General features: G+C 44.5%; 4 protein-coding genes across 5 annotated transcripts in view; all 4 read left to right on the top strand.

Moving 5' to 3' along the window:
• LOC106602437 (oocyte zinc finger protein XlCOF29-like) overlaps positions 1–20,057 on the top strand; it is a 395,249-nt gene extending 375,192 nt beyond the window's left edge. Inside the window, exons 2-4 of one of the 2 annotated variants that reach the window (XM_045717585.1) lie at positions 17,345–17,444; positions 17,803–17,933; positions 18,132–20,057. In XM_045717585.1, coding sequence (XP_045573541.1) covers positions 17,345–17,444; positions 17,803–17,933; positions 18,132–19,115 — 1,215 coding nt within the window. In that variant the 3' untranslated portion in view covers positions 19,116–20,057. Of the gene's footprint in view, positions 1–16,962; positions 17,445–17,802; positions 17,934–18,131 lie in introns of those variants that run through there. The other variant, XM_045717584.1, reaches the window with a different exon arrangement.
• LOC106602419 (zinc finger protein with KRAB and SCAN domains 3-like) lies at positions 10,035–12,710 on the top strand. Its single transcript, XM_014195042.2, has 3 exons — positions 10,035–10,512; positions 10,832–10,962; positions 11,180–12,710. Exons 1-3 carry the CDS (start codon positions 10,266–10,268, stop codon positions 12,341–12,343), a joined length of 1,542 nt encoding a protein of 513 aa, XP_014050517.2. The 5' UTR covers positions 10,035–10,265; the 3' UTR covers positions 12,344–12,710.
• Positions 14,036–14,793, top strand: LOC123742531 (gastrula zinc finger protein XlCGF49.1-like). The gene has a single exon (XM_045717595.1). It carries the CDS (start codon positions 14,134–14,136, stop codon positions 14,791–14,793), a length of 660 nt encoding a protein of 219 aa, XP_045573551.1. The 5' UTR covers positions 14,036–14,133.
• Positions 20,058–24,674: 4,617 nt separating the features above from the next.
• On the top strand, positions 24,675–27,078 carry LOC106602464 (zinc finger and SCAN domain-containing protein 22-like). The gene is made up of 3 exons (XM_014195131.2): positions 24,675–24,933; positions 25,167–25,294; positions 25,968–27,078. The coding sequence occupies exons 1-3, from the start codon at positions 24,753–24,755 to the stop codon at positions 26,889–26,891; spliced, it is 1,233 nt and encodes a 410-aa protein (XP_014050606.2). The 5' UTR covers positions 24,675–24,752; the 3' UTR covers positions 26,892–27,078.
• The last annotated feature ends 817 nt before the right edge of the window (positions 27,079–27,895 follow it).

The raw sequence follows: 27,895 nt of genomic DNA on the forward strand, positions 1-27,895 counted from the left end.
GCATCATATTGTGTTATTGCAGACACTTACTTAGCAAGTTAAACTAGGGGTCGTGCTAACGCATAATTCAGTGTTTTTTATGCAGGAAGAAAACCGCAGATATCTTGCTGCGTTTTGTAAACGCAGATCTAAAATGCTTGTTATTGTAATTTCTGCTTGGCATCAGCAATTTTGTACTTCAGTTGCACCTCTCGAATGAGAATTCACGAACAGGCATTCAGCAGACAGTACTCCGACTGATGTGTAGTTTTTTTTTCTCAGGTACATTTCTTGGTTTAGCCAGCCTATCTTTCTCCGGTAAAATGCAAGACTAACTTTAAGCAAAACATTAGGAAATGTAACTGGCTACATTCTTTGTATGATAGGCCTAAACATTAGAAAGATGATGGCCATCCGTTGTTTTTGAAAAAAAGACCTTGCTTTCTCATTGTAACCTCGTTTACTTGTGTGGCTGCCAGCCAAATAGCGTTGCACTTCTGTTGTCATCCGATGAAAATTAAGCTATTTTGTGTTGCACTAATATATTTTCAGTGAAGGAAAACTCTAGTTGCACGTCCCTGATCACTCTATTGAAGCAAAAACGCACTGTTGACTTTCAATATAAAACGCGACCCCTGTCAAAACACAACTGGACTTACCTGCTCCCGCTTTCTCCTGTTGTGCTATTTACAAACACTCAACTGGGGAACTAGGTAAACTTCGAGCTGAAATAAGATTACAGAAATCTTCCAAAAAAATGTATTCTCTCAAATGCGGTGCATATATTTATTTACATTCCTGTTGGTGAGCATTTCTCCGTTGCCAAGATAATCCATCCACCTGACAGGTGTGTCATAGCAAGAAGATGATTAAACGGCATGATCATTACACAGGTGCACCTTGTGCTGGGGACAATAAAAGGCCACTCTAAAATGTGATTGCAGGAATGTCCATCAAAGCTGTTGCCAGAGAATTGAATGTTCATTTTAGAAAATTTGGCACTACGTCCAACCGGCCTCACAACTGCAGACCATGTGTAACCATGCCAGCCCAGGACTTCCACATCCAGCTTCTTCACCTGAGGGATCATCTAAGACCAGCCACCTGGACAGCTGATGAAACTGTGGGTTTGCATCAGTGTTTCTGCAAAAATTGTCAGAAACTTTCTCAGGGAAGACCTGACTGCAGTTTGGTGTCAGAAACAACTTCAGTGGGCAAATGCTCACCTTTGATGGACACTGGCACACTGAAGAAGAGTGCTCTTCATGCATGAATCCCGGTTTAAACTGTACTGGGCAGATGGCAGACAGCATGAATGGTGTTGTGTGGGCAAGCGGTTTGCTGATGTCAACGTTCTGAACGGAGTGCCTCATGATGGCGATGGGGTTATGCTAAGGGAAAGCATAAGCTACAGACAACGAACACAATTGCATTTTATCAATGGCAATTTGAATGCACAAAGATGCCGTGACAAGATCCTAAGGCCCATTGTCTTGCAATTTATCTTTCCTCCATCACCTCATGTTTCAGAATGATAATGCACTGCCCCATGTCGCAAGGATCTGTACACAATTCCTGGAAGCTGAACATTTCCCAGTTCTTCCATGGCCCGCATACTCACCAGACATGTCACCCATTGAGCATGTTTGGGATGCTCTGGATCGACTTGTACGACAGTGTTCCAGTTCCCACCAATATCCAGCAACTTTACACAGCCATTGAAGGGGAATGGGACAACATTCCACAGGCCACAATCAACAGCCTGATCAAGTTTATGCAAAAGAGATCGCGCTGCACGAGGCAAATGGTGGTCACACCAGATACTGACTGGTTTTCTGATCCATGCCCCTACCTTTTTTTTAAGGTATCTGTGACCAACATATGCATATCTGTATTCCCAGTCATGTGAAATCCATAGATTAGGGCCTACTGAATGTATTTCAATTGACAGATTTCCTTATAAGAACTGTCACTCCGTAAAATCTTTGAAATTGTTGCATGTTGCGTTTTATATTTTTGTATAGTATCAAATCAACTAACATGATAGTTTATTACTCATACCAATCCCTCAATGCCCAATTACTCATACCAATCCCTCAATCCCCAATTGGGGCGGCAGGTAGCCTAGTGGTTAGAGCGTTGGGACAGTAACCGAAAGGTTGCTAGATAGAATCCCTGAGCTGACAAGGTAAAAATCTGTCGTTCTGCCCCTGAACAAGGCAGTTAACCCACTGTTCCTAGGCCGTCATTGTAAATAAGAATTTGTTCTTAACTGACGTGCCTATTTAAATAATGGTGAAATAAAACAATTATTCAAATGTTAAGGTAAGATTGGAAAGGGAGAACGCTGATCTGACAGCAGCACTGCGTTTCTTTCGATCCTATCAGTATCGACACATGCCTGAACAATGCATTTAGCGAACGTTCTCTCTGTGCAGGGTTTTGGGGAAACGCACGTTACATCTTAGACTATTGTAAGAAAGATGCATTGGTAAAAAAAACTTGTAAGCCTAAGTTCTATCCCTATAGGGAAATCCTGGTCATGTTCATACATTGTGTTTTTATATGTAAATATGTTGTATTAACTTCATTTTATGAAAGACAAAAATAAAATAATAGCCAGATGCATCACTATTCCCATTGAAGATCTATTACTGTATGTAGGCTATATGTATTACTATTCCCACTGAAGATCTATTACTGTATGTAGGCAATATGTATGTCTCCCTTACCTTGCTCCCCCATCTTTAGTCCACTCAGCAGATCAATGCTCTCTGGTCCATCTTCTATTGTCTCCTCTTTGACTAGCAGCAGATCAGGCTTCCCATCCTCCATGTCTACTGACTGTAAGAGATACAGAGTGAGAGGATGTTGGATCAAGAAATCTGATATGAGCCCCCTGCTATGTGGCATCTTCTGATTTAAAAAATAAATAAAATGTAACCTTTATTTAACCAGGTAGGCCAGTTGAGAACAAGTTCTAATTTACGACTGCGACCTGGCCAAGATAAAGCAAAGCAGTTGTTCCACAATACTGATCACGGATCAGCTCCTAGAGATATTGTCACCTATGGCTACAAATATTGAGGTGGCTTATTCTAAAGCTCACCCAATAATAATGCACTAGATCAAGATTTGGAACATCATTGCGCACATGTTACACATCATGAAATATATTGAGGCAAAAATTACAGACAGTAGCATACAAATAGCTAAATAAAACTGAATTGAATTAACATTCAAAATATAGGTATATGTAGCCTATAGGCTTACTGTATTTCTTTTAATACAGTCATCTGGGTTTTCATTTGAAGCATCTTTATATCCGTCGCTTGTTACGCAAAGAAATGAGCAACTTTGTATTTGTACTTTTGTAGTCACTGTCACATTCGTTCTGAAGTTGTCGGCTGTCACAGAAAGACCGATAAAAATTTTGATTTTGTGTATAAAGTGATGCGGATGGGCAAAAAAGCATCTAACGACATACTTAGCTGTTCTACAAGTGGTCTGAGGCAGTCGTTAAATAACGAGTTTTTTTTTAAGAGCAACTTTAGTAATGATGGTTTTGGGAAACAGATTAACGATGCTCTTACGACGGTTCTAACGATGAACGTAGCCTTAAGATGCTTTTGGGAAACCGGGCCCAGGTAACTAACAAACAAACTCCACATGTAAAGTTTTCTCTGCCATGTTTTCTAAATGCTTCCTGCAGGTGGTTGGCTGGAGGCTAACAGAGGAGACTGGGCGGCCATCTTGGGTTCCCAGACCCAGAGTGGTGCCAAGGGTCCAGTGGATAATATCACTGAGCAGGCCAGGATCAGAGGCGACATAGTGGAGGTCAGTGGATGGGACAGCATCTTCAACTCTGAACTGGGGAACAACACTGTTAACCACAACCAGAAACAGACAGTCGAACACAAAACAACAACCGAACTTAGTCTCCATGACAACAGACTGGCTGAGACCAGGACGAGGAGTAGATTTGATCTTCGGGGACAGGGAGGTGTCCGTATGCAGGGGGAGAGACCAGGCACTGACTCGGCTAGCGATGCTCCGTCCTGCTCCTATAGTTGTGATTCAGAGACTGATGGCGCCTCAGGTTAACCCCCTAACAGGTGCTGCCTTCAGCCTGCCTTCTATAGGATCTATCAACTGGAACATGGACCCTGCGACAACACAGACACTTCCTGGCCTTCGTCCTCCTCACACTCTCCTAATGTTAAACCATAGCTCAGATAATGCCAAAACACTAAATGGCTACGCAAGCCCATTTACAAATGATGGTAATAGAGATGGAATCAGTAAAGGTGTAGGCGCCTAAGAGAAGTGCTTCCTGTGTTCATTCTGTGGGAAAGCCTTCAGTTTCCCCCAACAGGTGGAGCTCCACCAGAAGATGTACACAGGGGAGAAATCTTTTGGCTGCCACCTGTGCCGGGCCAGTTTTTCTGACTCGTCCAACCTAAAGAGGCACCTGAGGGTCCACACAGGTGAGAAACCGTACAGCTGCCCCCAGTGTGAGAAGAGGTTCTCCCGCCAGCACAATATGAAGATGCACCTGAAGGTCCACACAGGATAGATGGCGTTCACCTGTACGCACTGCGAGAAGATGTTCTCAGAGAGGAGCTACCTGAGGATACACCAACAGAAAATGCACACAGAGCTTGTATAGTCAAATATGTACACTGCCTTCAGAAGGTTTTCCTAGATTTATTTTCAATTTTTGTTGTGTTACAGCCTGAATTTATAATTTATTAAATGTTGTTTTGGTCACTGGCCTACACACAATATCCCATCATTTCAAAGTGTAATTATTTTTTTAGAAATGTTTGCAAAAAAAAATTAATGAAAAGCTGAAATCTCTTGAGTAAGTGTTCAACCCCTTTTGTTATGGCAAGCCTAAATAAGGTCAGGAGTACAAATGTGCTTAACAAGTCTCATAAATTGCATGGACTCACACTGTGTGCAAAGATAGGGTTTAACATAAAACATTTTTATGACTACCTCATCTCTGTACCCCACACATACAATTATATTTAAGGTCCTCCAATCGAGCAATGAATTTCAAACACAGTTTCAACCACAAAGACCAGGGAGGTTTTCCAATGCCTCGCAAAGAACCATACCTATTGGTTTATGGGTACAAATAAAAAAAGAAGACATTGAATATCTCTTTGAGCATTGTTAAGTTATTATTTACACTTTGGATGATGTATCAATACACCCAGTTACTACAAAGATACAGGCGTCCTTCCTAACTTAGTTGCCAGAGAGGAAGGAAACCACTCAGGGATTTCACCATGGGGCCAATGGTGACTTTAAAATAGTTACAGAGTTTAATGAATGTGATATGATAAAACTGAGAATGGATCAACAGCATTGTAGTTACTCCACAATGCTAACCTAATTGATAGAGTTAAAAGAAGGAAGCCTAAACATTCCAAAACATACATCCTGTTTGCAAAAAACTTGACAAAGCAATTAACACTTAGTTTTTCTGGACAAAAAGTTATGTTTGGGGCAAATCCAATAAAACACATTACTGAGTACAACTCTATATTTTCAAGCATCATTCTGGCTACATCATGTTATGGGTATGCTTGTAATTGTTAAGGAACGGGGAATTTTTCAGGATAAAAAAGAAAAGGAATGGAGCTAAGCACAGGCAAAATCCTAGAAAACCTGGTTCAGTCTGCTTTCCGCGAGACACTGGGAGATGAATTCACCTTTCAGCAGGACAATAACCCAAAATATATAAGGCCAAATCTACACTGTAGTTGCTTGCCAAGAAGACAATGAATGTTCCTGAGTGGCCGAGTTACAGTTTTGACTTATCTGCTTAAATCTATGGCAAGACCTGAAAATGGTTGTCTAGCAATGATCAACAACCAATTTGAGACAGCTTGAAGATTATTATTTTTTTAAATAATGGACAAATGTTGCACAGTCCAGGTGTGGAAAGCTCTTAGACTTACTCAGAAAAACTCACAGCTGTAATCGCTGCCAAACGTGATTCTAACAGGTATCGACTCGGGGGGTTGAATACTTATATAATGTAGAAACAGTATATTAGTGTTTTCAATATATTTTTTGTAAATCATTGACAAAAAATGACAAATCCATTTTAATCCCACTTTGTAACACAACAATGTGGAAAGATTCAAGGGGTGTGAATACTTTCTGAAGGCACTGTAGTGCTATTTAGTTTGTTTAGTTAATTCTGTTGGTTTGGGTTGTAGTATGGAACTGGATGAGGTGAACTGAGGAAAGAATGAGTAGGATGAGGCAGAGTAGGTGATATGGTGATGGTTGGGGTGATGGTGTCTGTAAAAATGCTTCACCGATGAAGAGTGACAACCTTATGGTGTGTGATGCTGGTGTTTTATGAGGAAATGATAGTGCCTTAATTCATGTTTACTTGACATAAAGTAGTGAAGATGTGTGTAATGTAATGTTGAATCTTTTCAAAAACTATTCTAAAATGTTTTTGATCAAAGCGAGATTTACAGAAAAGGTCAAGTGTTACTATGCTGAGAAAAGTTATTCTACTTGTCATGTATTGTTTTGTACAATAAAAGTATTGTACACCAGGTTACTATGTGAATGTATGACCCTTTTTTTCAAATTAAATACAAAATTGACTGTGCTGCCTGACTTGGTTATTTTTGTATCATTGCAGGGACTGAGTTTCCCTCATCTCAGTCAAACCAAAACATTATACTTAATTCTTGAATCAACACATATGGACAATTTTTATAATAAACTCCAATGACTCCATATTGTTAGGTACTTGATTCACATTGTTAGAGATGGGCCTTACTGTGGTTAACATTTTATATATGTCTTGTTCAGCAAAGACTTAAAAACCTTTATATGCTCTTCTGTACAATTTGTTTTAGGGCAGTGACAGGATCTCTGAAGCGGCTGATCACAAAACCTGTCCCCGGATCAGGAGTCATCGCTGTTCCTTCCCGAGTCGGAACCAGGACCGAACTGCGAGATACAGAGTCTCCACCACCACACAGAGCACAACCAGTGGACAGGTAGACTGAACATACTCAGTCCTGGTGGTCATCAGAGAGACCGAGGCTCCAGCCAGGGATCCAGTCTGCAGCCCAGACCCTTCTCTTTACAGTCTCAGTGCAGAGATGGAGCAGAGCCTGGGGCTGAAAGAGATAGACCCTCCTGTTCATATGATACAAACACCACAGTGTCCATGATAAGCAGAGCATGTCACCCTGGGAACCTTGAGGGCTTTCTAAGCCTTCAAGAGAGAATATATAGATCGATTTGAATGTTTTTGTTAATTAATGGCTGCTTATTCTTTAACACTATTTGATGCTGTTTATCTGACGTATCTATGCGTTTGACCAAAACCGCGCTCTCTTTTAGCCATGGAGTGTGCATGTATTATGGTCGCTGTCCTTTCAGCACCACGAGCCTGTCACCTTTGATGTGTCACTATTGTTGTCGCTGTTGGTGATGGTGTGATAGTGGTGTTAGGCTACAGTAGGTTGTGTAAACAGTGGTTTTTGTTTTGCTGGTCGCATTATTTTCTGATGTGTTACATTTGTGTCTGCTGGTTCTGTGTAAGCGGCAGCCCGAAGAGAGACCAGGAGCTGTTTGATTCATTCATAATGTCACAAATGCATTGCTCTTCCTTCGCTATAACTTGAATCGTCCGACTACAGAAGATACCATGTAGGCTATTGGTAGATTTTTGGTCCCTCTGAAGGCTTAGGTCCTACAGTAACAGTTTGCTAGAAATAGACCCTCCTGTTCCTATGATACGAACAAACAAACACCACAGCATCCATGATAAACAGAGCAGGTCACCCTGGGCTTCAGACTTCACACAGAGTGGTGGGAGACTACCCTGGTGGGAGTCTTTCAGCAAGTCTGTCTTCTCCTTCAGGATCTTGTCTAATGCCTGGTGACTGGGTTCATAGAAGGCCTGGACCTGGGTCTATCCTTCCTCGGTTACCTCATGGTTACCCCACCAATACAGACAAGGTTTGGATGGGTGTTCACCACAAGAGGTACCTAGCCTATAACACAGCACACAATCCCAACCACACCCAAACAATGGCAAGAGGAGGGAGCTAAAAGACTAACCACCTTAGTGTGGTGGCTCCTGTTTCTACCTCTGGTTAGGACGGACGCAGACAAGCTATACACCCGCCCCACATGTGGGAAGCCCTTTTCCAAGGTGAACTGTGACAAAGCACCAGACCGTTCACATCAAGGAGAGGCCCTTCAAGTGTAAGCTGTGTTACAAGAGCTTCTCCTTTTTGAGTTACCTTATCAGACATAGGAGTGTCCACAACAGGGAGAAATTGTGACTTGAGATGTATGCAGGGGAACGATTCTTTAGCTGATTATTTTATTATCATCCTTTGAAGTGTCCTGGGGTAAGAGTTTTTTAAACGTATTACTAAGTCCCTCAGTTGAGCATCTAGGTATGCGGTATGCTCACATTCTCACATGACACAGACTTGTTTTTTGGTTCCTGGGTGTGGAAGACCTCTTAACGGAGGAGTTGCATGGAGTATTGTCACGAGCCGTACCACCCGCTCAGGACCCAGAGCCTGGGAAGGGAGATATGGAGCTTTGAAGGACAGAATAATTGGGGGTATTGTACATTTTTTAAATATTTTTAGTTGTGTGGATTAAGTTTGTCAATACCACGTATGAATTTACTATTTACATTGGGGGTTTTTTAACCCCAGGAGGAAACCTGACACAACTGTGGCAAGTTTTGGAAGCATGGAGAGGCCAGAGATAGATTGGGCTAAGGAACAGAAGGTGGGTATTGGACAAAGGCCATCAGTGTGTGTGCTGCAAGCAGTACAGCGGATGATGGCGCGGCATGAGCGTGGTAAACGGGGAGACGTGGTTATGGACTGCAAGGAATAAGTAGAAGAGCGAAGTGCAGTGGGAAGATGTGTGTTGAGGAAGAATGTCGCCAAGTACAAACCGTATTCTGCTGTCTGATGGCTCAGGAATTTAACCTGACAAGAGTGAAGATGACTTACCTCTGGTGGCAGGTGTGGTGAAGGACCTCCGAGTCCAAGCCTCGCCCCGATGGTCATGCAAAGGATGATTCGGGCCCAGTGGGAGTGACATTTTTGGAGAAAGTGGATCCCTGCCTTTTGGCTGACCCATATGTGGTCTCAGGCTGGGTAAAAATAAGTTGGGAACTGTTAAATTGGTGATGGTAGCTCGAAATGGACTTGTGATGGTTTTCTGTGTTTGTTCTGTCTGTGTTTCTTTGTGTTACGTGCCTAGGGACAAGACATGTGACTTGCCTTTGAAAGGAGTGGTTACTGGGGTGGTGCAACTAAAATTGAAGATTCCCTCTGGCGAGCGTCGTGAAACTGAGGAGAAACTGTCTGTCCTTTTTGAGTTTTGAAGCAGTCTTTTCCTGATAGTCATGTTGGGATATGTCAGTTATCCCGTGAGAGCTTTTGCGCCGAACCCACTAAGGTGTTTCAGATGCCAAGCTTATGGTCATGTTGCAGCAGTATTTAGGGGTGAGATTCCAAAATGTGAAATGTGTGCAGGAGGGCAAGGGACAAAGGAATGTGTAGGTTGAAAAGTGGGGGTGCCCATGTTACTGGGGATCAGAAGTGCCCGGTGCAAGAGACAGGTTGAGGTTGCCAGGGAGAGCAGAGGATGATGGGTCAAGGGCCTTGGCCAATACAGAGTGATACGAATTTGTGCTTCAGTAAGGTTGGCTTCTTAGCATTCATTGCCATGGTTATCAACTGTACCGCAGAAATGGAACATAAACCACAGAAAATATGTTGTGGTGGCAGCAGCTAAGTACTTGGGTTTACCAGGTTTTACTGGAGAAGAGTTACAAGGTCTGTTGAATGAGAGTCCCATTCTCCCAAACCATTAAAGTAGTGGAATTGTGAGGTGATTTTTATTTGTTTAATAAAATAGTGGTATATATGTGTAGGGTTAGTTGGTGTTTTCCCCCCCTCCCCTTTTCCCCATTTTTTATTTTTGTATCACAAAATGTAACGTGATCGATCACACAGTAGGTGGAGGCATGCACAAACACCATGATACCAAAGAAGAAGTAGAAAACGGAAGTGAACAGTAATTTGCCATTTTTACATTAGCGTTGTTTGTTGTTATTTAGACGTTTATTAACATCATGGAACTCAAAATATGACTATTTTAACTGCACAGCATCATATACTTATCGCAGGTGGTCTTTAATTCGCGCTGGAGACAGGACCTGGTTGATAGAGCTACGTAACGCTAGCTAGTTGCTAACAATGGCTAACTGTATGGTTTTTCACACTCAAATAGCCTCCATTATGGAGGTGCTAGCGAATGCAGCCGTGGCAGAGATCTGTAAACTCGTAGACGACGACTATAAAGTGTTTCGTTTGGAAATGTCTCAAAGCCAGAAAGAAAACAGGGGGTTGCGGAGGAAACTACAGCTACTGGACTGGAAGGTGGCACGGGAGCGCGTCCCCGCCAGTCGTCCCAGTAGTGTCAAGGTCGTCGATCGATACAGAGGAATGGCAAGAGATACATTTTGCACAAGGCTGAGTCTGCGCGACCTGTCGCCGTTCATTTAATAGCTCCGTTACCTTCTGCAGATGTGTTAACCAGAATTGGGTCTTGGTCCAGATTATTGATTTACTGAATTTCCTATTATCTACTCAATGAAAATAATGTGATGCATGGAACACAATACATTGATCAATAAATGGTATTTCAAGAATTTGAGAAGTGTTTCCTTGCCAATTGTAGAAGGTGTCAATATTGTAAAATATACATTGAGCATTGGCAGTACCTAATTTAACCACCACTTTTCCCCTAATCACTCTCTTAGGTGAAGGACATTTCACTGTAGGCCACAGGAGCATTGTGAAGCCAGTGGGACACAATGCGTGGAGAGATGACCAACCAATCACTGTTGATGAGGGGAGTGGAACCTCAACCCAGCATGTTATCGTGATAGAGGTCAGTGTCATAGTGTAACATTCAAAATGAAAGTACATCAAATGTGGCTTGTTTATTTCAGAAAGGCTCTCCTTAGCCATTCATTTGCTTACATGGTCATCCTTATTTATCTGCCATATGGGAGCTCGTGTGACTTCCTGATGACATTGTTATTATCTTCCCTGATTGTTATCCAATTAAACTCATGTACCGATAACCTAATCTCTTCTTTTGTCAGTCTGCAGAGGCTGCAGGTCCTGGAGGATCGTCTCTGGTCAAGCAGGAGAGGACTGAAGGAGACGACCCACAACACAGCAGAGACATCCAGACTGGAGCAGCAGCTGGAATGGCACCCCCTGTAGCTATGGACGACCTCGCCACCACGCCCCACCCCAGGACCCGACGCAGCGTTATGGATGTCAGTGGAACACCGAAGGCCGTCCTCAAGTCAGAGACAGACACCGAGACTTTAACTGTATCACGAAGGCTCTTACACACAGGATCTGACCACAGATCAGACCCAGAGAGACTGGGCTGTCCTCCTGCTCCCGGCTCAGAGTATTTTCTTTATGGTAGCCCGAGGACGGTTCATTCCCATCAGGACTCAGTTGACGCGTTAGAGACTGTCAATTATCCGTCTTGTTCTTACGCTACAGAGATGGACCCTGGAAAAATGACCTTGGGTTTAGAGACACAGACTGATCTGTCTAGAGGGGAATGGAACCAGTACAGTAGTAGTCTATACTCTGAAGGGTGCCAAGATAAGAAAGAGGAGGTTATTGCCATAGATGAGATGACTGTGAAAGTTGAGGGCGGTGTTCCTCTGATATGGAATGAGACTCACTTAGGAGAAGGACATTCACAAGGCAGAGATTTCTTAGATTACAGGGAAAGCTTAGAGACAAATCCAGATGTCACGACCCACTCCCCTTTACACACACTCAGGGATCACGAACCAGTGTCCACGTCTATGGGGCCTTCCGATCAGGTATTGAACTCAAAGGTTCAAAAGGCCAAGGCTCAGGGAGGGGGACCAACATCAGGCGGTAGTAAAGTCAAACGGTTCCTCTGCATGTTCTGTAACAAAGGCTTCAGCTGCCTCCAGAAGGTGGAGATCCACCAGAGGGTCCACACAGGGGAGAAACCCTTCAGCTGTACCCAGTGTCACATGCGATTCGCTGAGGCTGGCAACTTGAAGCGGCACCAGAGGGTCCACACAGGGGAGAAACCCTACAGCTGCCCCCAGTGTCACATGTGTTTCGCCCAGTCTGGCAACCTGAAGATGCACCTGAAGGTCCACACGGGAGAGAGGCCGTTCGCCTGTACACAATGCAGGAAGAGGTTCTCAGAAAGGAGCTACCTCAGGATACACCAACAGAAAAATCATTCCACAAAAACATAGAAAGTAAACATTCCACTCGATCGCTTTTGACGTTTAGACAAACCCTGCATTTAAAGAGAAAGATTCATTTTCGTTGGTTGTTAGTAGAAAAGATCCACAGATGCATTTGGAAAAACGAGTAACATATTTTAGTGTTGAATATTCCTGGGTAAAATTTAGCATCCAGACATTGTGTGATTTATAAGGTCTAAAAAGTCTTACATGTTTACAGGTCTAAAAAGTCTTAAATGGTATTTCATTACTTTCATTCCACTACTGAATTTTTGCCAAGACACTTTTAATGAGAAAATGTATGCAGTTTGTGTGGTTTTCATATGGTGTATTTAAAACTTGTTCATGTTTAATAAACACAAAATTGAACTTTTCATTTTAAGACTTTCATTGACTCTCTTTAATATATATCAACTCTCTTTAATATACATCACATTTGATCTCACGCTTTATAACCAATATACACTTAAATATAATTACACATACACTAACAAACACCTACTGTACACGTCAAAATAGTTTAGTCAGGTTTGTCTGATGATGACTTGACTTACCGTAGCTGACACATCTTTACCCACAACATATTTATGTCCACCATGATGTGCTTAACAACAATGAAGTAATTTTGTAACTACAGTATAGGACTCAAACGTAGTGGGGACAGGTTAACACTACGTTGAAAGTGTGTTTATTATCTGTGTGTACGTACCTGCGGGAGTGTATGTCTGTGTAATCTGCATCACCTCTCTCTTCCAGGAGGAGGATGGTCCAGAGGTGCTGCTGGTGAAGGAGGAGGGGTGTGAGGAGGATCTGAGGAACACTGAGGGGACCATGGTCATGGAGGACAACCAGACTACACCTCCTCCTGAATCCACAGAGGAACCAGCTGAGCAGCACAGGACCACCTACAGTCTCACTGAGGTGAGCCCACTGAACTACTGTCTGTATGGTATTAGGTCAGGGCCTGTATACACAAAGCCTCTCAGAGTAGGAGTGCTGATCTAGGATCGGTTTTCCCTTTCAGATAACAATACATAAGACCATGTAGACAGGTGGGGACTTGAGACTCTTTGTGGATATGGGCCCAGATATGGATTAATTTTGTCTTAAGTTTGGGACAATTCCTTTCAATTATCAAACAATTAAATAGTGCATAGTACTCATAGCAATCCCTCAGAAGATGCTCCATAGCAGGGTGCTCATATCATATTTCTTGATCCAACATCCTCTCACTCTGTATCTCTTACAGTCAGTAGACATGGAGGATGGGAAGCCTGATCTGCTGCTGGTCAAAGAGGAGACAATAGAAGATGGACCAGAGAGCATTGATCTGCTGAGTGGACTAAAGATGGGGGAGCAAAGTAAGGGAGAAATCCATATAGCCTACAGCAACTTATGTTTACTTACAAAAACACAATGTTTGAACTTGAGTAGTTAATTTACAAAAAAAACATATGTAGAGTTTTCTCTGCCATGCTTTTAAAGTCTAAAGTCTTCCTGCAGGTGGATGGCTGGAGGCTAACAGAGGAGACTGGGTGGCCATCTTGGATTCCCAAACCCAGACCGGTGCAGCCAAGGGCAACATCACTGAGCAGGCCAGGACCAGAGACAAAATAGTGGAGGTCAGTGGATGGGACAGCGTCCTCACCTCTGGGCTGTGGAAGAACACTGTTAACCACAACCAGAAATAGACAGTGGAACACAAAACAACATACGAACTTAGTCTCCATGACAAGAGAAAGGTTGAGACCAGTGCGAGGCGTAGATTTGGTCTGCGGGGACAGGGAGGCCAGGTTCGTATGCAGCAGGAACGAACAGAGACAGACTCGGCTAGCGATGCTCCATCCTGCTCCTATAGTTGTGATTCAGAGAGACTGATGGCGCCTCAGGTTAACCCCCTAACAGGTGCTGCCTTCAGCCTGCCTTCTATAGGATCTATCAACTGGAACATGGACCCTGCCACAACACAGACACTCCCTGGCCTTCATCCTCCTCACAGTCTCCTGTTAAACCAGACCTCAGACAATGCCAGTGCCTTAACAGTAAATGTCTACACCAGCCCATTGACAAATGACAGTAGTAGTAACGCTATCAGTAGATCTGGTGGCAAAGAGAAGCGCTTCCCGTGTTCATTCTGTGGGAAAGCCTTCAGTTTCCCCAAACAGGTGGAAATCCACCAGAGGATGCACATGGAGGAGAAACCGTTCGGCTGCCACCTGTGCCGGGCCAGTTTCTCACACTCATCCAAGCTGAAGAGGCACCAGAGGGTCCACACAGGGGAGAAACCCTACAGCTGCCCCCAGTGTGAGAAGAGGTTCTCCCACAAGCACCAGCTGAAGATGCACCTGAAGATGCACACGGGAGAGAGGCCATTCGCCTGTACACAATGTGGGAAAAGGTTCTCAGAAAGGAGCTATCTCAGGATACACCAGCAGAAAATGCACATGGCCCATGTATAGTGAAATGTAACAGTGCTAGTTAGTTTGTTTGTAGTTAATTCTGTTGGTTTTGGATGTAGAAGGGAACTGGATGAGATGAACTGAAGAAAGAATGAGTATGATGAGACAGAGTAGATGATATGGTGATGGTTGGTGTGATGGTGTCTGTAAAAATGCTTCACTGATGAAGAGTGACAACTATGTCCCTATAGGTTGATGCTGGTGTTTTATAGTAAGATAAGATAGTGCCTTAATTCATGTTTACTTGACATAAAATAGTGAAGCCTTTTTAACGTAATGAACCTTTTCCAAAGTATTAGCCCCGGATCAGAACCATGGATCAGTAGCCATCACTTTTCCTTCCCGAGTCGGAACCAGGACCCAACCGCGTGGGACAGAGACTCCACCAGAACCTGTGGACTGAACAACCTCAATCCTGGTGGTCAGACAGAGCCTCCAGTCAGAGATCCAGTCGCCAGCCCAGACCCTAATCTTCACAGTCTCAATGCAGGGATGAACAGGTCCTGGGGCAGATGGAGAGTAGGTCACCCTGGTCTTCAGCCTTCACAGAGCGAGGTGGGAGACCCCCCTGGTGGGAGTCTAACAGGAAGTCTGTCTTCTCCCTCAGGATATCATTTAATGCCTGGTGACTGGATTCATAGAAAGCCTGGTCCTGGGTCTAGCCTTACTCAGTTACCTCAGGGTTACGCCACCGATACAGATAGGCCAGGATGGGCGTTCACCACGAGAGGTACCTAGCCTATAAAACAGCACACAATCCCAACAACACCCAAACAATGGCTTGAGGAGGGAGCTCAAAGACTAACCACCTGAGGGTGGTGGCACGTGCTTCTACCTCCTCTGGTGTCATTGGGTCACAACGTGGGAGGGCGAGCATTAGGACGGATGGCGACAAGTCGTACGCTTGCCCTACATGTGGGAACCGATTCGCTAGCGCAAACTATTTGACGGAGCACCAGACCACTCATACCAAGGAGAGGGTATTTAAGTGCAAACTATGTTACAAGAGCTTTTTCTTCCTGAGTAGCCTTATCATACATAGGATTGTCCACAACGGGGAAATAGACAAGTTGTCTGTTTCTCTCTTTTATTAAAAGGTTTTTATTCAGGTCACTTCTCCGCCAATCAGGTTCGGTGGCGCTTCCGAGAGCGTTCTGACAGGTTGGTGCAGGCACCCATCTAGGCTTCAAGAAAGGCTGCTGTTGGGGCAACTGGGCTTCCACAGGGGGGCTAGGAGTTTCCTGGAGCTGCTCGCCTAGCTTTCAGCCACGAGCTGCTCCTCCCAGCCGGCATGAAGAAGGTGGAGGTCAGCTGTTTGGGAGCCAACGCACCACAGGAAAGAGGCAGCTGCTTCTTTTCCTACCCTAACTTCACGAGACGCCCCGTTGTCTTACTCATGGTGTCTCCGAAGAGGCATTTTTCAGAGATGGCTGCATTGAGCAAAGGGCTCTTTTCTGTCTCCTGGATGGAAGTCATGGAGAGCCAGAGGTGGGTCTGCGTCATGACCAATGCAGCCATCACTTGGCCAGCGCAGACTGCCAACACTTGAGTGATGTGGAGAGCAGAGCTGGTGAAACGTGCCACCTCTCTATTGCGGATCATCATTCTCCCAAGTCATCCTATAATAATATGACCACATATGCTCCAAGCTGGCCCAGTTATTCAAGCTTAATGGGCGCTCTGCCTTCTTTCTGATCTGAGCTGCTAATCGTTGTGCACCTAGAACCCATAACGCTTCAATAGCCCAAGGGTGAGGGATTCGACTGGGAGCCACCCAGTGAATAGGCCTGAAGAGAGAGATCCAGAGAGGAGTTTTACTAAGGTTGGATTTATTGCGTTTATAGCCATGGTGATCAACTGCACTGATGGAGCAGAAATAACACAAGATTGATGTGGTAGTTTCAGCAGCAGAGAAATATTAGGGTGTGAGAGATTTTAGTGCAGAAGATCTACAGGGAGTTTTGAGAGAATGGGATCCATCCTCCCAGGACTGATGTAGGATCTCTTGGGGCCAAAGTAGTGGGATGGGTGGTGGTTTTCGGGGATAGTGTACAGGGTTGGTCCATTACTATTTTACTTTTTTGTGACCAAAATGCGCAATCCGCATTCCGACCTGTGAAAGGCAGCAATGGGCAACACATCGTCTTGTCTGCCGGAAATTCACACAAAGAAGTAGTAAACGGAAGTGAATCGTGCCCAGGAACATTTTCAACGTTAGCGTTTTGTTGTTATTTAGACGTTTATTAACACCCTGGAACAAAAAATATCACATACGTACCCCAGGTAGTGTTTAATTCGCGTTGAAGACAGGACTTGGTTGATAGATGTTATCTAGGTAATGCTAGCTATCTAGCCGCTAACAATGGCTAACTGTAACGTAATGGTTTTTCACACTCAAATAGCCTCCGTTATGGAGGTGCTTGCGAATGCAGCCGTGGCAGAGATCTGTAAACTCGTAGACGACGACCATGCAGTGTTTCGTTTGGAAATAACTCAAAGCCAGAAAGAAAACAGGGCATTGCGGAGGAAACTACAGCTACTGGAACTTAAGGTGGCACGGGAGCGCGCAGAGAGGACAATACGAGAGCGCGTCCTCGCCAGTCGTCCCAGTAGTGTCAAGATCCTCGACCGATACAGAGGAATGGCAAGAGGTACATTTTGCAGAAGGCCCGTTCCCTTCTGCGCATGTCTTAAGCACACACTGCATGGTTAACCAGAGTTGGGTCTTGATCAGTTTTTGGATTGTATTCAATAATTCCACTGATTACTTCGCAATCTTGCACAAAGACACAATATCATATTCTCGACTTCCTGCATTTCCGATCACTTACTCATTGAAAACAATATGATGAATGGAACATAATCAATCGATCTATGAATTGTTTTGTGACGTGTTACCTTATATCGTTGCCAATTTTACACCATGTCAAATACTTTACAATATAGTGTTGAGCATTGACAACACAGTACCTAACTTAAGCACCTATTTACCCACAACCACTCTCTCAGGTGAAGGACATCTCACTGGAGGCCACAGGAGCTTTGTGAAGCCAGCGAGAGACAATACATGGAGAGATGACCAACCAATCACTGTTGATGAGGGGAGTGGAACCTCAACCCAGCACGTAATCGTGATAGAGGTTAGCATCATAGTGTAACATATAAATTACAGTACATCTAATGTGGCCCGTTTATTTCAGGAAGGCTCCCCTCAGCTATTTACTTGCTTACTTGTACATCTTCATCTATCTGCCATAGTGGAACTTGTTAGACTTCCCAGCAACATTGTTATCCAATTCAACTCATGTACTGACAATAACCTCCTCTCTTCTTGTCAGTCTACAGATGCAGAGGCTGCAGGTCCTGGGGTGAAGCAGGAGAGGTCTGAAGGAGAGGACCCACGGCACAGCAGAGACATCCAGACTGGAGTGCACCCTGTAGCCACAGAAGACCCCACCACCACCCCAGCGCAGCCCAGGACCAGACACAGCATCACGGAGGTCAGTGGAACGCCGAACGCCGTCCTCAAGACAGAGACTATAACGGGGCTGAGGCAACTGGGCTGTCCTCCTGCTCCCCGCTCAGAGTATTTACTTTATAGTAACCCGAGCCCGAGGACGGTTCTGTCCCATCGGGATTTAGGTGACTCGTTACTGACTGGCAATGATCCGTCCTGTGCATACGCTACTTTGACAGAGATGATTCCTGGTGTCATGCCTTTGGGCTTAGATACACAGACTAATCCAATGAGAGGAGACTGGAACCAGTACAGTAGTAGTGTATATTCTGAAGGGTGCCTAGATAAGAAAGGGGAGGGTCTGGTCGTAGATGAGGTGAAAGTGGAGGGTGACGTTCCTCTGACATGGAATGCAGAGTCTAACTTAGGAGAAGGACACTCGCAGGTCAACACCAGTGACTTCTGGGATTACAGGGAAAGCTTAGAGACAAATACAAACTTCGCAACCCACTCCCCTTTACACACGCTTAGGGATCGCGACTCAGTGTCCACGACTATGGCACCTTCCGATTCACACGTCCGTGTCCTTTTTGATCAGGTATTGAACTCAAACGACAGGGTTAGATCCCAGTCTCAGGGAGGGGGAGCCACATCAGGCAATAGTAAAGAGAAACGGTTCCTCTGCATGTTCTGTAACAAAGGCTTCAGCAGCCCCCAGAAGGTTGAGATTCACCAGAGGGTCCACACAGGGGAGAAACCCTACAGCTGTACCCAGTGTCAAATGCGCTTCGCCCAGGCTTGCAACCTGAAGAGACACCAGAGGGTCCACAAAAAGAGAGAAATTCTACAACTGCCCCCAGTGTGAGAAGAGGTTCTCCCACCAGCACCAGCTGAATATGCACCTGAATGTCCACATGGGAGAGAGGTTGTAACGCCTGTACGTAGGGCTGTTACTGTGTTCTTATTAACACCACACCGGCGGATTGCAGTCAAATTCCACATGACCGTTGAGTCACGGTATCTAGGCTACTCCAAAACTGGAGTACTCAGCGCTCTAGTGTCCCTCTAATCACTTTGACATAAAAGCCATCAAAAATCGCATTAAAGACTTTATGATTTCATTTGAATAATCTGCAGAGTTCACAATAGCAGAAAAAAAGTGTTGCATTCTGAAAACGCAGGTGTATTGACCATGACATTCAATTTCAAGTTCCACATTTTTATATTTAAATCGACTCGCTGCTTTTATCTGAAATTTTTCATCCATTTTATTATGCTAATTACATTTCCGTGGGGGCGCGGATATTGACTCTAGGGGTTAACTGGTTAGGACAACTCATGAGGTCTCCTAAGTATCTGTTGAGTATGTGGGACTTTTATTACTAGAGGCTTCATGCATAGCTTTTATTTTTACCCATAAGAGTAGGAGTATATTTTTTTGATACCTAAAGGGGCGTCAAAATTCAGAATCAAATAGCTAAATTATCCATAGTATGACCATCTTAAAACAATTCCATATTTCAGCTTTGAACCCTCCCCCAACAACGGTATAGACTTACAGGGGTTAACTGTTACATTAACCAATACACTGCTAACTAGCAGCATATTTTATTAGCATTCTAGCTACTGCATTTGGAGTTTCCTTTTCCTCAGATGGTAAATTAGCCCAAATCCCTATTTCATATATTTGATCAATAAGATGTCCCTACTGTTGGTGTGTCCAATTGTGAGTGCATCTGTCATTTCAACGGAACATTGTGGTTACACTAAGGAAGAATTAAATCAAATAAATTTGATTCAGAATGAATCAATGCTTGTCAAGAGCTGGTCATTTATCAAACACACCTGTTATTGCGTTCGTATTTCATCAACACTGCCCAGTACAGGCATATTAATCAAGTCTATGCTATTGTTCAGATAATATAATAATTGTATGTGATTTATAATGACATAAGATAAAGAGAACTACGTTTTAACATAGCATCCTCTTGAACTGACCTGTATTTTCCTGCATTCTAGACAAGAAGACTGAGTGGACCCATGTATTAAATGTCAGTTTGTTTAGTTAGAACGCAGGTGAAATCTATTTAAATGCCTATTTTTGCATCCAGACATAAAACGACTGTTACATATTGTGTTTGTACTGTGTAGACTATACGATGTTCATTATTTCATTACTTCCATTCAACTACTTAATTTTGTTCCCCAAGACACTTTTTCTGAGAATAGCATTGAATAAAAATATAAATGCAACATGCAACAATTTCCAAAATGTTACCGAGTTACAGTTAATATTGTCAATTTAAATAAATAAATGAGGCGATAAAATATGCATTTCACATGACTGGGAATACAGATGGATATGCATCAGATATCTTTTAAAAAAAAAGGTTAGCTGCGTGGATCAGAACCAGTCAGTATCTGGTGTGACCACCATTTGCCTCGTGGAGCGCGATACATCTCCTTCGCAGAGTTGATCAGGCTGTTGATTGTGGCCTGTGGACCCACTGCTCTTCAATGGCTGTGCAAAGTTGCTGGGTATTGGCGGGAATTGGAATACGCTGTCGATCCAGAGCATCCCAAACATACATGCCCAATGGGTAACACATCTGGTGAGTATGCCGGCCATGGAAGAACTGGGCTATTTTCAGCTTCCAGGAATTGTGTACAGATCCTTGCGACATGAAACATGAGGTGATGGCGGTGGATGAATTGGATGACAATGGGCCTCAGGATCTAGTCATGGTACCTTTGTGCATTCAAATTGCCATTGATAAAATGCAATTGTGTTTGTTGTCCGTAGCTTATGCCTGCCCATACCATAACCAGCACTCTGTTCATAACGATTGACATCAGCAAACCGCTCACCCACACGACGCCATACACGCTATCTGCCCGTTACAGTTGAAACCGGGATTCATCCGTGAAGAGCACACCTCCAGCGTGCCAGTGGCCATCGAAGGTGAGCATTTGCCCACTGAAGTCGGTGACGACGTCGAACTGCAGTCAAGTCAAGACCCTGGTGAGGACGACGAGCACACAGATGAGCTTCACTGAGACAGTTTGTGCAGAAATTCTTCGGTTGTGCAAACCCAAAGTTTCATTAGCTGTCCGGGTGGCTGGACGATGCCGCAGGTGAATAAGCCAGATTTGGAGGTCCTGGGCACGTGGTCTGCAGTTGTGAGGCCAGTTGGACATACTGCCAAATTCTCTAAAGCAATGTTGGCTGCGGCTTATGGTAGAGAAATGAACATTCAATTCTCTGGCAACAGCTCTGGTGGACATTCCTGCAGTCAGCATGCCAATTGCATGCTCCCACAAAACGTGCAGCCTCTACGGCATTGTGTTGAGTGACAACTGCACATTTTAGTGTCCTTTTGTCACCAGCACAAGGTGCACCTATGTAATGATCATGCTGTTTAATCAGCTTCTTGAAATGCCACACCTGTCAGGTGGATGGATTATCTCGGCAAAGGAGAAATGCTCACTAACAGGGATGTAAACAAATTTGTGCTCAAAATTTGAGGAATATAAGCTTTTTGCATATGAAACATTTCTGTGATCCTTAATTTCAGCTCATGACAGAGGACCAACACTTTATATAATGCTTTTATTTTTTTGTACAGTGTAGTTCATCATGCAGATTTTTAGTTGAGACTCTGCATGACCAAAGGTATTTGGACACCTGCTCGTCGAACATCTCATTCCACAATCATGGGCATTAATATGGAGTTGGTCTCCACTTTGCAGCTATAACAGCTTCCACTATTCTGGGAAGGCTTTCCACTAGATGTTGGAACATTGCTGCGGGGACTTGCTTCCATTCAGCCACAAGCATTAGTGAGGTCGGGCACCGATGTTGGGCGAATAGGCCTGGCTTGCAGTTGGCATTCCAATTCATCCCACAGGTGTTCAATGGGGTTGAGGTCAGGGCTCTGAGCATGCCAGTCAAGTTCTTCCACACCGATCTCAACAAACCATTTCTGTATGGGCCTCGCTTTGTGCACTGGAGTGTTGTCATGCTGAAAAAGGAAAGGGACCAATCCAAACAGTTGCCACAAAGGTGGAAGCACAGAATCGTCTAGAATGTAATTGAATGCTGTAGTGTTAATATTTCCCTTCACTGGAACTAAGGGGCCTAGCCCAAACTATTATTCCTCCTCCACCAAACTTTACAGTTGGCACTATACACTGGGGCAGGTAGCATTCTCCTGGCATCCGCCAAACCCAGATTCGTCTGTCGGACTGCCAGATGGTGAAGCGTGATTCATCACTCCAGAGAACGTGTTTCTGCTGCTCCAGAATCCAATGGCGGCGAGCTTTACACCACTCCAGCCGACACTTGGCATTGCCCATGGTGATCTTAGGCTTGTGTGCGTCTGCTGGGCCATGGAAACCAACCATTGAAGTTCCCCAAGAACACAGTGGCCTCCATCATTCTTTCATGGAAAAATGTTGGAACCACCGAGACTCTTCCTAGAGCTGTCCGCCCGGCCAAACTGAGTAATCAGGGAAGAAGGGCCTTTGTCAGGGAGGTGACCAAGAACCCGATGTTCACTCTAACAGAGCTCCAGAGTTCCTCTGTGGAGATTCTTTCAGAAGGACAACCATCTCTGCAGCACTCCACCAATCAGACCTTTATGGTAGAGTGGCCAGACGGAAGCCGCTCCTCAGTAAAACAGGCACATGACAGCCCGCTTGGAGTTTGCCAAAAGGCACCTAAGGACTCTCAGACCATGAGAAACAAGATTCTCTTGTCTGATGAAACCAAGATTGAACTCTTTGGCCTGAATGCCAAGCATCACGTCTAGAGGAAATCTGGCACCATCCGAACGGTGAAGCATGGTGGTAACAGCATCATGCTGTGGGGATGTTTTTCAGCGGCAGGGACTGGGAGACTAGTCAGGATCGAGGGAAAGATGAACGGAGCAAAGTACAGAGAGATCCTTGATGAAAATCTGCTCCAGAGCGCTCAGGACCTCAGACTGGGGCGAAGGTTCACTTTCCAACAGGACAACAACCCTAAGCACACAGCCAAGATAACGCAGGAGTGGCTTCGGGACAAGTCTCTGAATGTCCTTGAGTGGCCCAGCCAGAGCCCGGACTTGATCCCGATCAAACATCTCTGGAGAGACCTAAAAATAGCTGTGCAGCGCCACTCCCCATCCAACCTGACAGAGCTTGAGAGGATCTGCAAAAAAGAATGGGAGAAACTCCCCATATACAGGTGTGCCAAGCTTGTAAAGTCATACCCAAGAAGACTCAAGGCTGTAATCGCTGCTAAAGGTGCTTCAACTAAGTACTGACTAAAGAGTCTGAATACTTATGTAAATGTGATATTTCCGTTTAAAAAAAAATCATTGTACTGTGTGTATGTAAATATAAACTCAATAAAAAAATAAATGTCCCTTTTTCAGGACCCTGTCTATTAAAAATCCAAATAACTTCACAGATCTTCATTGTAAAGGGTTTAAACACAGTTTCCCATGCTTGTTCAATGAACCATAAACAATTAATGAACATCTGGGACCTGTTGGATCGGAGGGTGAGGGCTAAGGCCATTCCCCCCAGAAATGTCCGGAAACTTGCAAGTGCCTTGGTGGAAGAGTGGGGCAACATCTCACAGCAAGAACTGGCAAATCTGGTGCAGTCCATGAGGAGGAGATGCACTGCAGTACTTAATGCAGCTGGTGGCCACACCAGATACTGACTATTACTTTTGATTTTGACCCCCCCCTTGTTCAGAGACACATTATTCTATTTATGTTAGTCACATGTCTGTGGAACTTGTTCAGTTTGTCTCAACTGTTGAATCTTGTTATGTTCATACAAATATTTACACACTGTGTTAAATAAACACAGTTGACAGTGAGAGGATGTTTCTTTTTTTTCTGAGTTTATATAATTTTTCTTTTTTTACTGACAAATAAAATCAATCAATCATGTCCACCATGATGGCTTTAACAACGATTAAGTAACTACAGTATAGGAATCAAATGTAGTGGGGATCGGTAAACTCTGAGGGAGTGTATGTCTGTGTGATCTGTATCACCTGTCTCTTCCAAGAGGAGGAGGGTCCAGAGTTGCTGCTGGTGAAGGAGGAGGGGTGTGAGGAGGGTCTGGGTAACCAGTCTACACCTCCCCCTGAACCCATGGAGGAACCAGCTGAGCAGCACAGGACCACACACAGTCTCACTGAGGTAAGCCCAATGTAAACTACTGTGGTATCCACAAAGCCTCTGAGTAGGAGTGCTGATCTTGGTTTAGTTTTGCATTTTAGATCATAATGAATAAGACAATATAGACAGGTGAGGACCTGATCCTCGATCAGCACTTTTACTCTGAGACTCTTCGTGGATACGGGCCCAGGTCTTAATACATTTTGTCTTAAGTGTGGGACCATGCTTTTAAATGATCAAACCATTAGAGTGTCAAGTGTCAATCAGATCAACTAACATGTTTGCATAGTACTCATAGCAATCCCTCATTACCTAATCAGAAGATGCTCCATAGCAGGGTGCTCATATCATATTTCTTGATCCAACATCCTCTCACTCTGTATCTCTTACAGTCAGTAGACATGGAGGATGGGAACCCTGATCTGCTGCTGGTCAAAGAGGAGACAATAGAAGACGGACCAGAGAGCATTGATCTGCTGAGTGGACTAAAGATGGGGGAGCAAGGTAAGGGAGAAATACATATAGCCTACATACAGTAATAGATCTTCAATGGGAATAGTGATACTTCTGGATGTTGTTTTTTCTTCATTCATAAAATGAAATTAATAGAACTTATGTTTACATACATTATAAAGTGTGTTTTTGTATGAACATCACCAGGTAATTTACTGAAAACTCCATATGTAGAGTTTTCTCTACCATGTTTGTAAAGTCCATTTTGTAACCTCTTCCTGCAGGTGGTTGGCTAGAGGCTAATAGAGGAGACTGGGCGACCATCTTGGATTCCCAGACCCAGACGGATGCAGCCAAGGGCCCAGGGGACAACATCACTGAGCAGGCCACAACCAGAGGTGACTTGGTGGAGGTCAGTGGATGGGAAAGTGTCCTCAACGCTGGGCTGGGGGGGGGGGCTCCAGAGTGGCGCAGGCTGTATTGCAGCCGGGCCGAGACCGGGAGACCCATTTGGCCCAGCGTAGTCCCGGTTAGGGGAGGGTGTGGTCGGCCGTATTGTCCTTGTCCCATTGCTCTCTAGCGACTCCTGTGGCGGGCCGGGCGCATGGACGCTGACACGGTCGCCAGGTGTACGGTGTTTCCTCCGACACATTGGTGTGGTTGGTTTCCGGGTTAAGCAGCATTGTGTCGAGAAGCAGTGCGGCTTGGTTGGGTTGTCTTTCAGAGGACGCACGGCTCTCGACCTTCGCCTCTCCCGAGTCCGTACGGGACTTGCAGCGATGAGACAAGACTGTTGAATACCACGGAATTGGGGAGATAAAGGGGTAAAACAAACCAAAAAAATTTAAAAATAAATAAAATGGGGATCCTAACAAAATACCAAATCAACACATCTAGATTTTTTTTATAAGAAACTCCGATGGTGCCATATTGTTAGGTACTTGAATCACAGTGTTAGGGATGGGCTTGACTGTGGTAAAAAAAAATTAATATCATGTCATGTTACTGTGTGTACAGCAAAGAGTTTGTTTTATATAAATATATATAAACTTTTAAATGCTCTTCTGTTCAATTTGTGTTTACAGTCTGCAGTCCATGATGACCTGCTGATATCCGGTGTTGCTGGTAGGAGAGACTGGATCTTTGAGGTGACTGGTCACAAACCCTTGCCCCGGATCAGGACACTGGATCAAGAGCCATCACGGTTCCTTCTTGAGTCGGAACCAGGACCCAACCCCGAGGGACAGAGACTCCACCACAACCACACAGAAGACAACCAGTGGACAGGTGGACTGAACAACCTCAGTCCTGGTGGTCATCAGAGAGACAGAGGCTCCAGTCAGGTATCCATTCTGCAGCCCAGACCCTTCTCTTCACAGTCTCAGTGCAGGGATGTAGCAGGGCCTGGGGCTGATAGACCCTCCTGTTCCTATGATACAAACACTACAGTATCCATGATGAACAGAGCAGGTTACCCTGGGCTTCAGCCTTCACAGAGAGCGGTGGGAGACGCCCCTGGTGGTAGTCTATCAGCAAGTCTGTCTTCTCCTTCAGGGTCTCGTCTAAAGCCTGGTGACTGGGTTCATAGACAGCCTGGACCTGGGTCTAGCTTTCCTGGTCATGGTTACCCCACGAATACAGACAGGGTCAGGATGGGCGTTCATCACAAGAGGTACCTAACCTATAACAATCCCAACAACACCCAAACAATGGCTAGAGATCAAGGAGGGATCTCAAAGACTAACCACCTGAGGGTGGTGGCTCCTGCTTCTACCTCCTCTGGTGTCATTGGGTCACAACGTGTGAGGCCGAGCGTTAGGACGGACGCTGACAAGCCCTACTCCTGCCCCACGTGTGGGAAGTGCTTCGCTAGGGCAAACTATTTGAAGGAGCACCAGACCGTTCACACCAAGGAGAGGCCCTTCAAGTGCAAACTATGTTACAAGAGCTTCTCTTTCCTGACTAACCTTACCAGACATAAGAGTGTCCACAACGGGAAGAATTCGTAGCAGTGTGGCTTGAGATGTACACAGGGGATATCTGGGAACCATTCTTTAGCTGACATATTATAGTTATCATGTGAAGTGTCTTGGGATAAGAGGGTAATTAACCACATACAGTGAGGGAAAAAAGTATTTGATCCCCTGCTGATTTTGTACGTTAACCCACTGACAAAGAAATGATCAGTTTATAATTTTAATGGTAGGTTTATTTGAACAGTGAGAGACAGAATAACAACAACAAAATCCAGAAAAACGCATGTAAAAAATGTAAAAACGTATTTGCATTTTAATGAGGGAAATAAGTATTTGACCCCCTCTCAATCATAAAGAGTTCTGGCTCCCAGGTGTCTTTTATACAGGTAATGAGCTGAGATTAGGAACACACTCTTAAAGGGAGTGCTCCTAATCTCAGCTTGTTACCTGTAAAAAAAGACACCTGTCCACAGAAGCAATCAATCAATCAGATTCCAAACTCTCCACCATGGCCAAGACCAAAGAGTTCTCCAAGGATGACAGGGACAAGATTGTAGACCTACACAAGGCTGGAATGGGCTACAAGGCCATCGCCAAGCAGCTTGGTGAGAAGGTGACAACAGTTGGTGCGATTATTCGCAAATGGAAGAAACACAAAAGAACTGTCAATCTCCCTCGGCCTGGGGCTCCATGCAAGATCTCACCTCGTGGAGTTGCAATGATCATGAGAACGGTGAGGAATCAGCCCAGAACTACACGGGAGGATCTTGTCAATGATCAAGGCAGCTGGGACCATAGTCACCAAGAAAACAATTGGTAACACACTACGCCGTGAAGGACTGAAATCCTGCAGCGCCCCCTGCTCAAGAAAGCACATATACATGACCGTCTGAAGTTTGCCAATGAACATCTGAATGATTCAGAGGACAACTGGGTGAAAGTGTTGTGGTCAGATGAGACCAAAATGGAGCTCTTTGGCATCAACTCAACTCGCCATGTTTGGAGGAGGAGGAATGCTGCCTATGACCCCAAGAACA

The sequence above is a fragment of the Salmo salar genome, chromosome ssa04 (genome assembly GCF_905237065.1).
Source record: "Salmo salar chromosome ssa04, Ssal_v3.1, whole genome shotgun sequence".
NCBI lineage: Eukaryota > Metazoa > Chordata > Actinopteri > Salmoniformes > Salmonidae > Salmo > Salmo salar.

Coding starts and splice junctions, on each gene's coding strand:
- LOC106602419 (XM_014195042.2), top strand. CDS start 10,266: ATGGCTAACTGTATGGTTTTTCACACTCAAATAGCCTCCATTATGGAG. Junction 10,513..10,831: donor GGTCGTCGATCGATACAGAG/GAATGGCAAGAG, acceptor TCACTCTCTTAG/GTGAAGGACATTTCACTGTA. Junction 10,963..11,179: donor AGCATGTTATCGTGATAGAG/GTCAGTGTCATA, acceptor TTCTTTTGTCAG/TCTGCAGAGGCTGCAGGTCC.
- LOC123742531 (XM_045717595.1), top strand. CDS start 14,134: ATGCAGCAGGAACGAACAGAGACAGACTCGGCTAGCGATGCTCCATCC.
- LOC106602464 (XM_014195131.2), top strand. CDS start 24,753: ATGCTCCATAGCAGGGTGCTCATATCATATTTCTTGATCCAACATCCT. Junction 24,934..25,166: donor ACTAAAGATGGGGGAGCAAG/GTAAGGGAGAAA, acceptor CTCTTCCTGCAG/GTGGTTGGCTAGAGGCTAAT. Junction 25,295..25,967: donor CCAGAGGTGACTTGGTGGAG/GTCAGTGGATGG, acceptor TTGTGTTTACAG/TCTGCAGTCCATGATGACCT.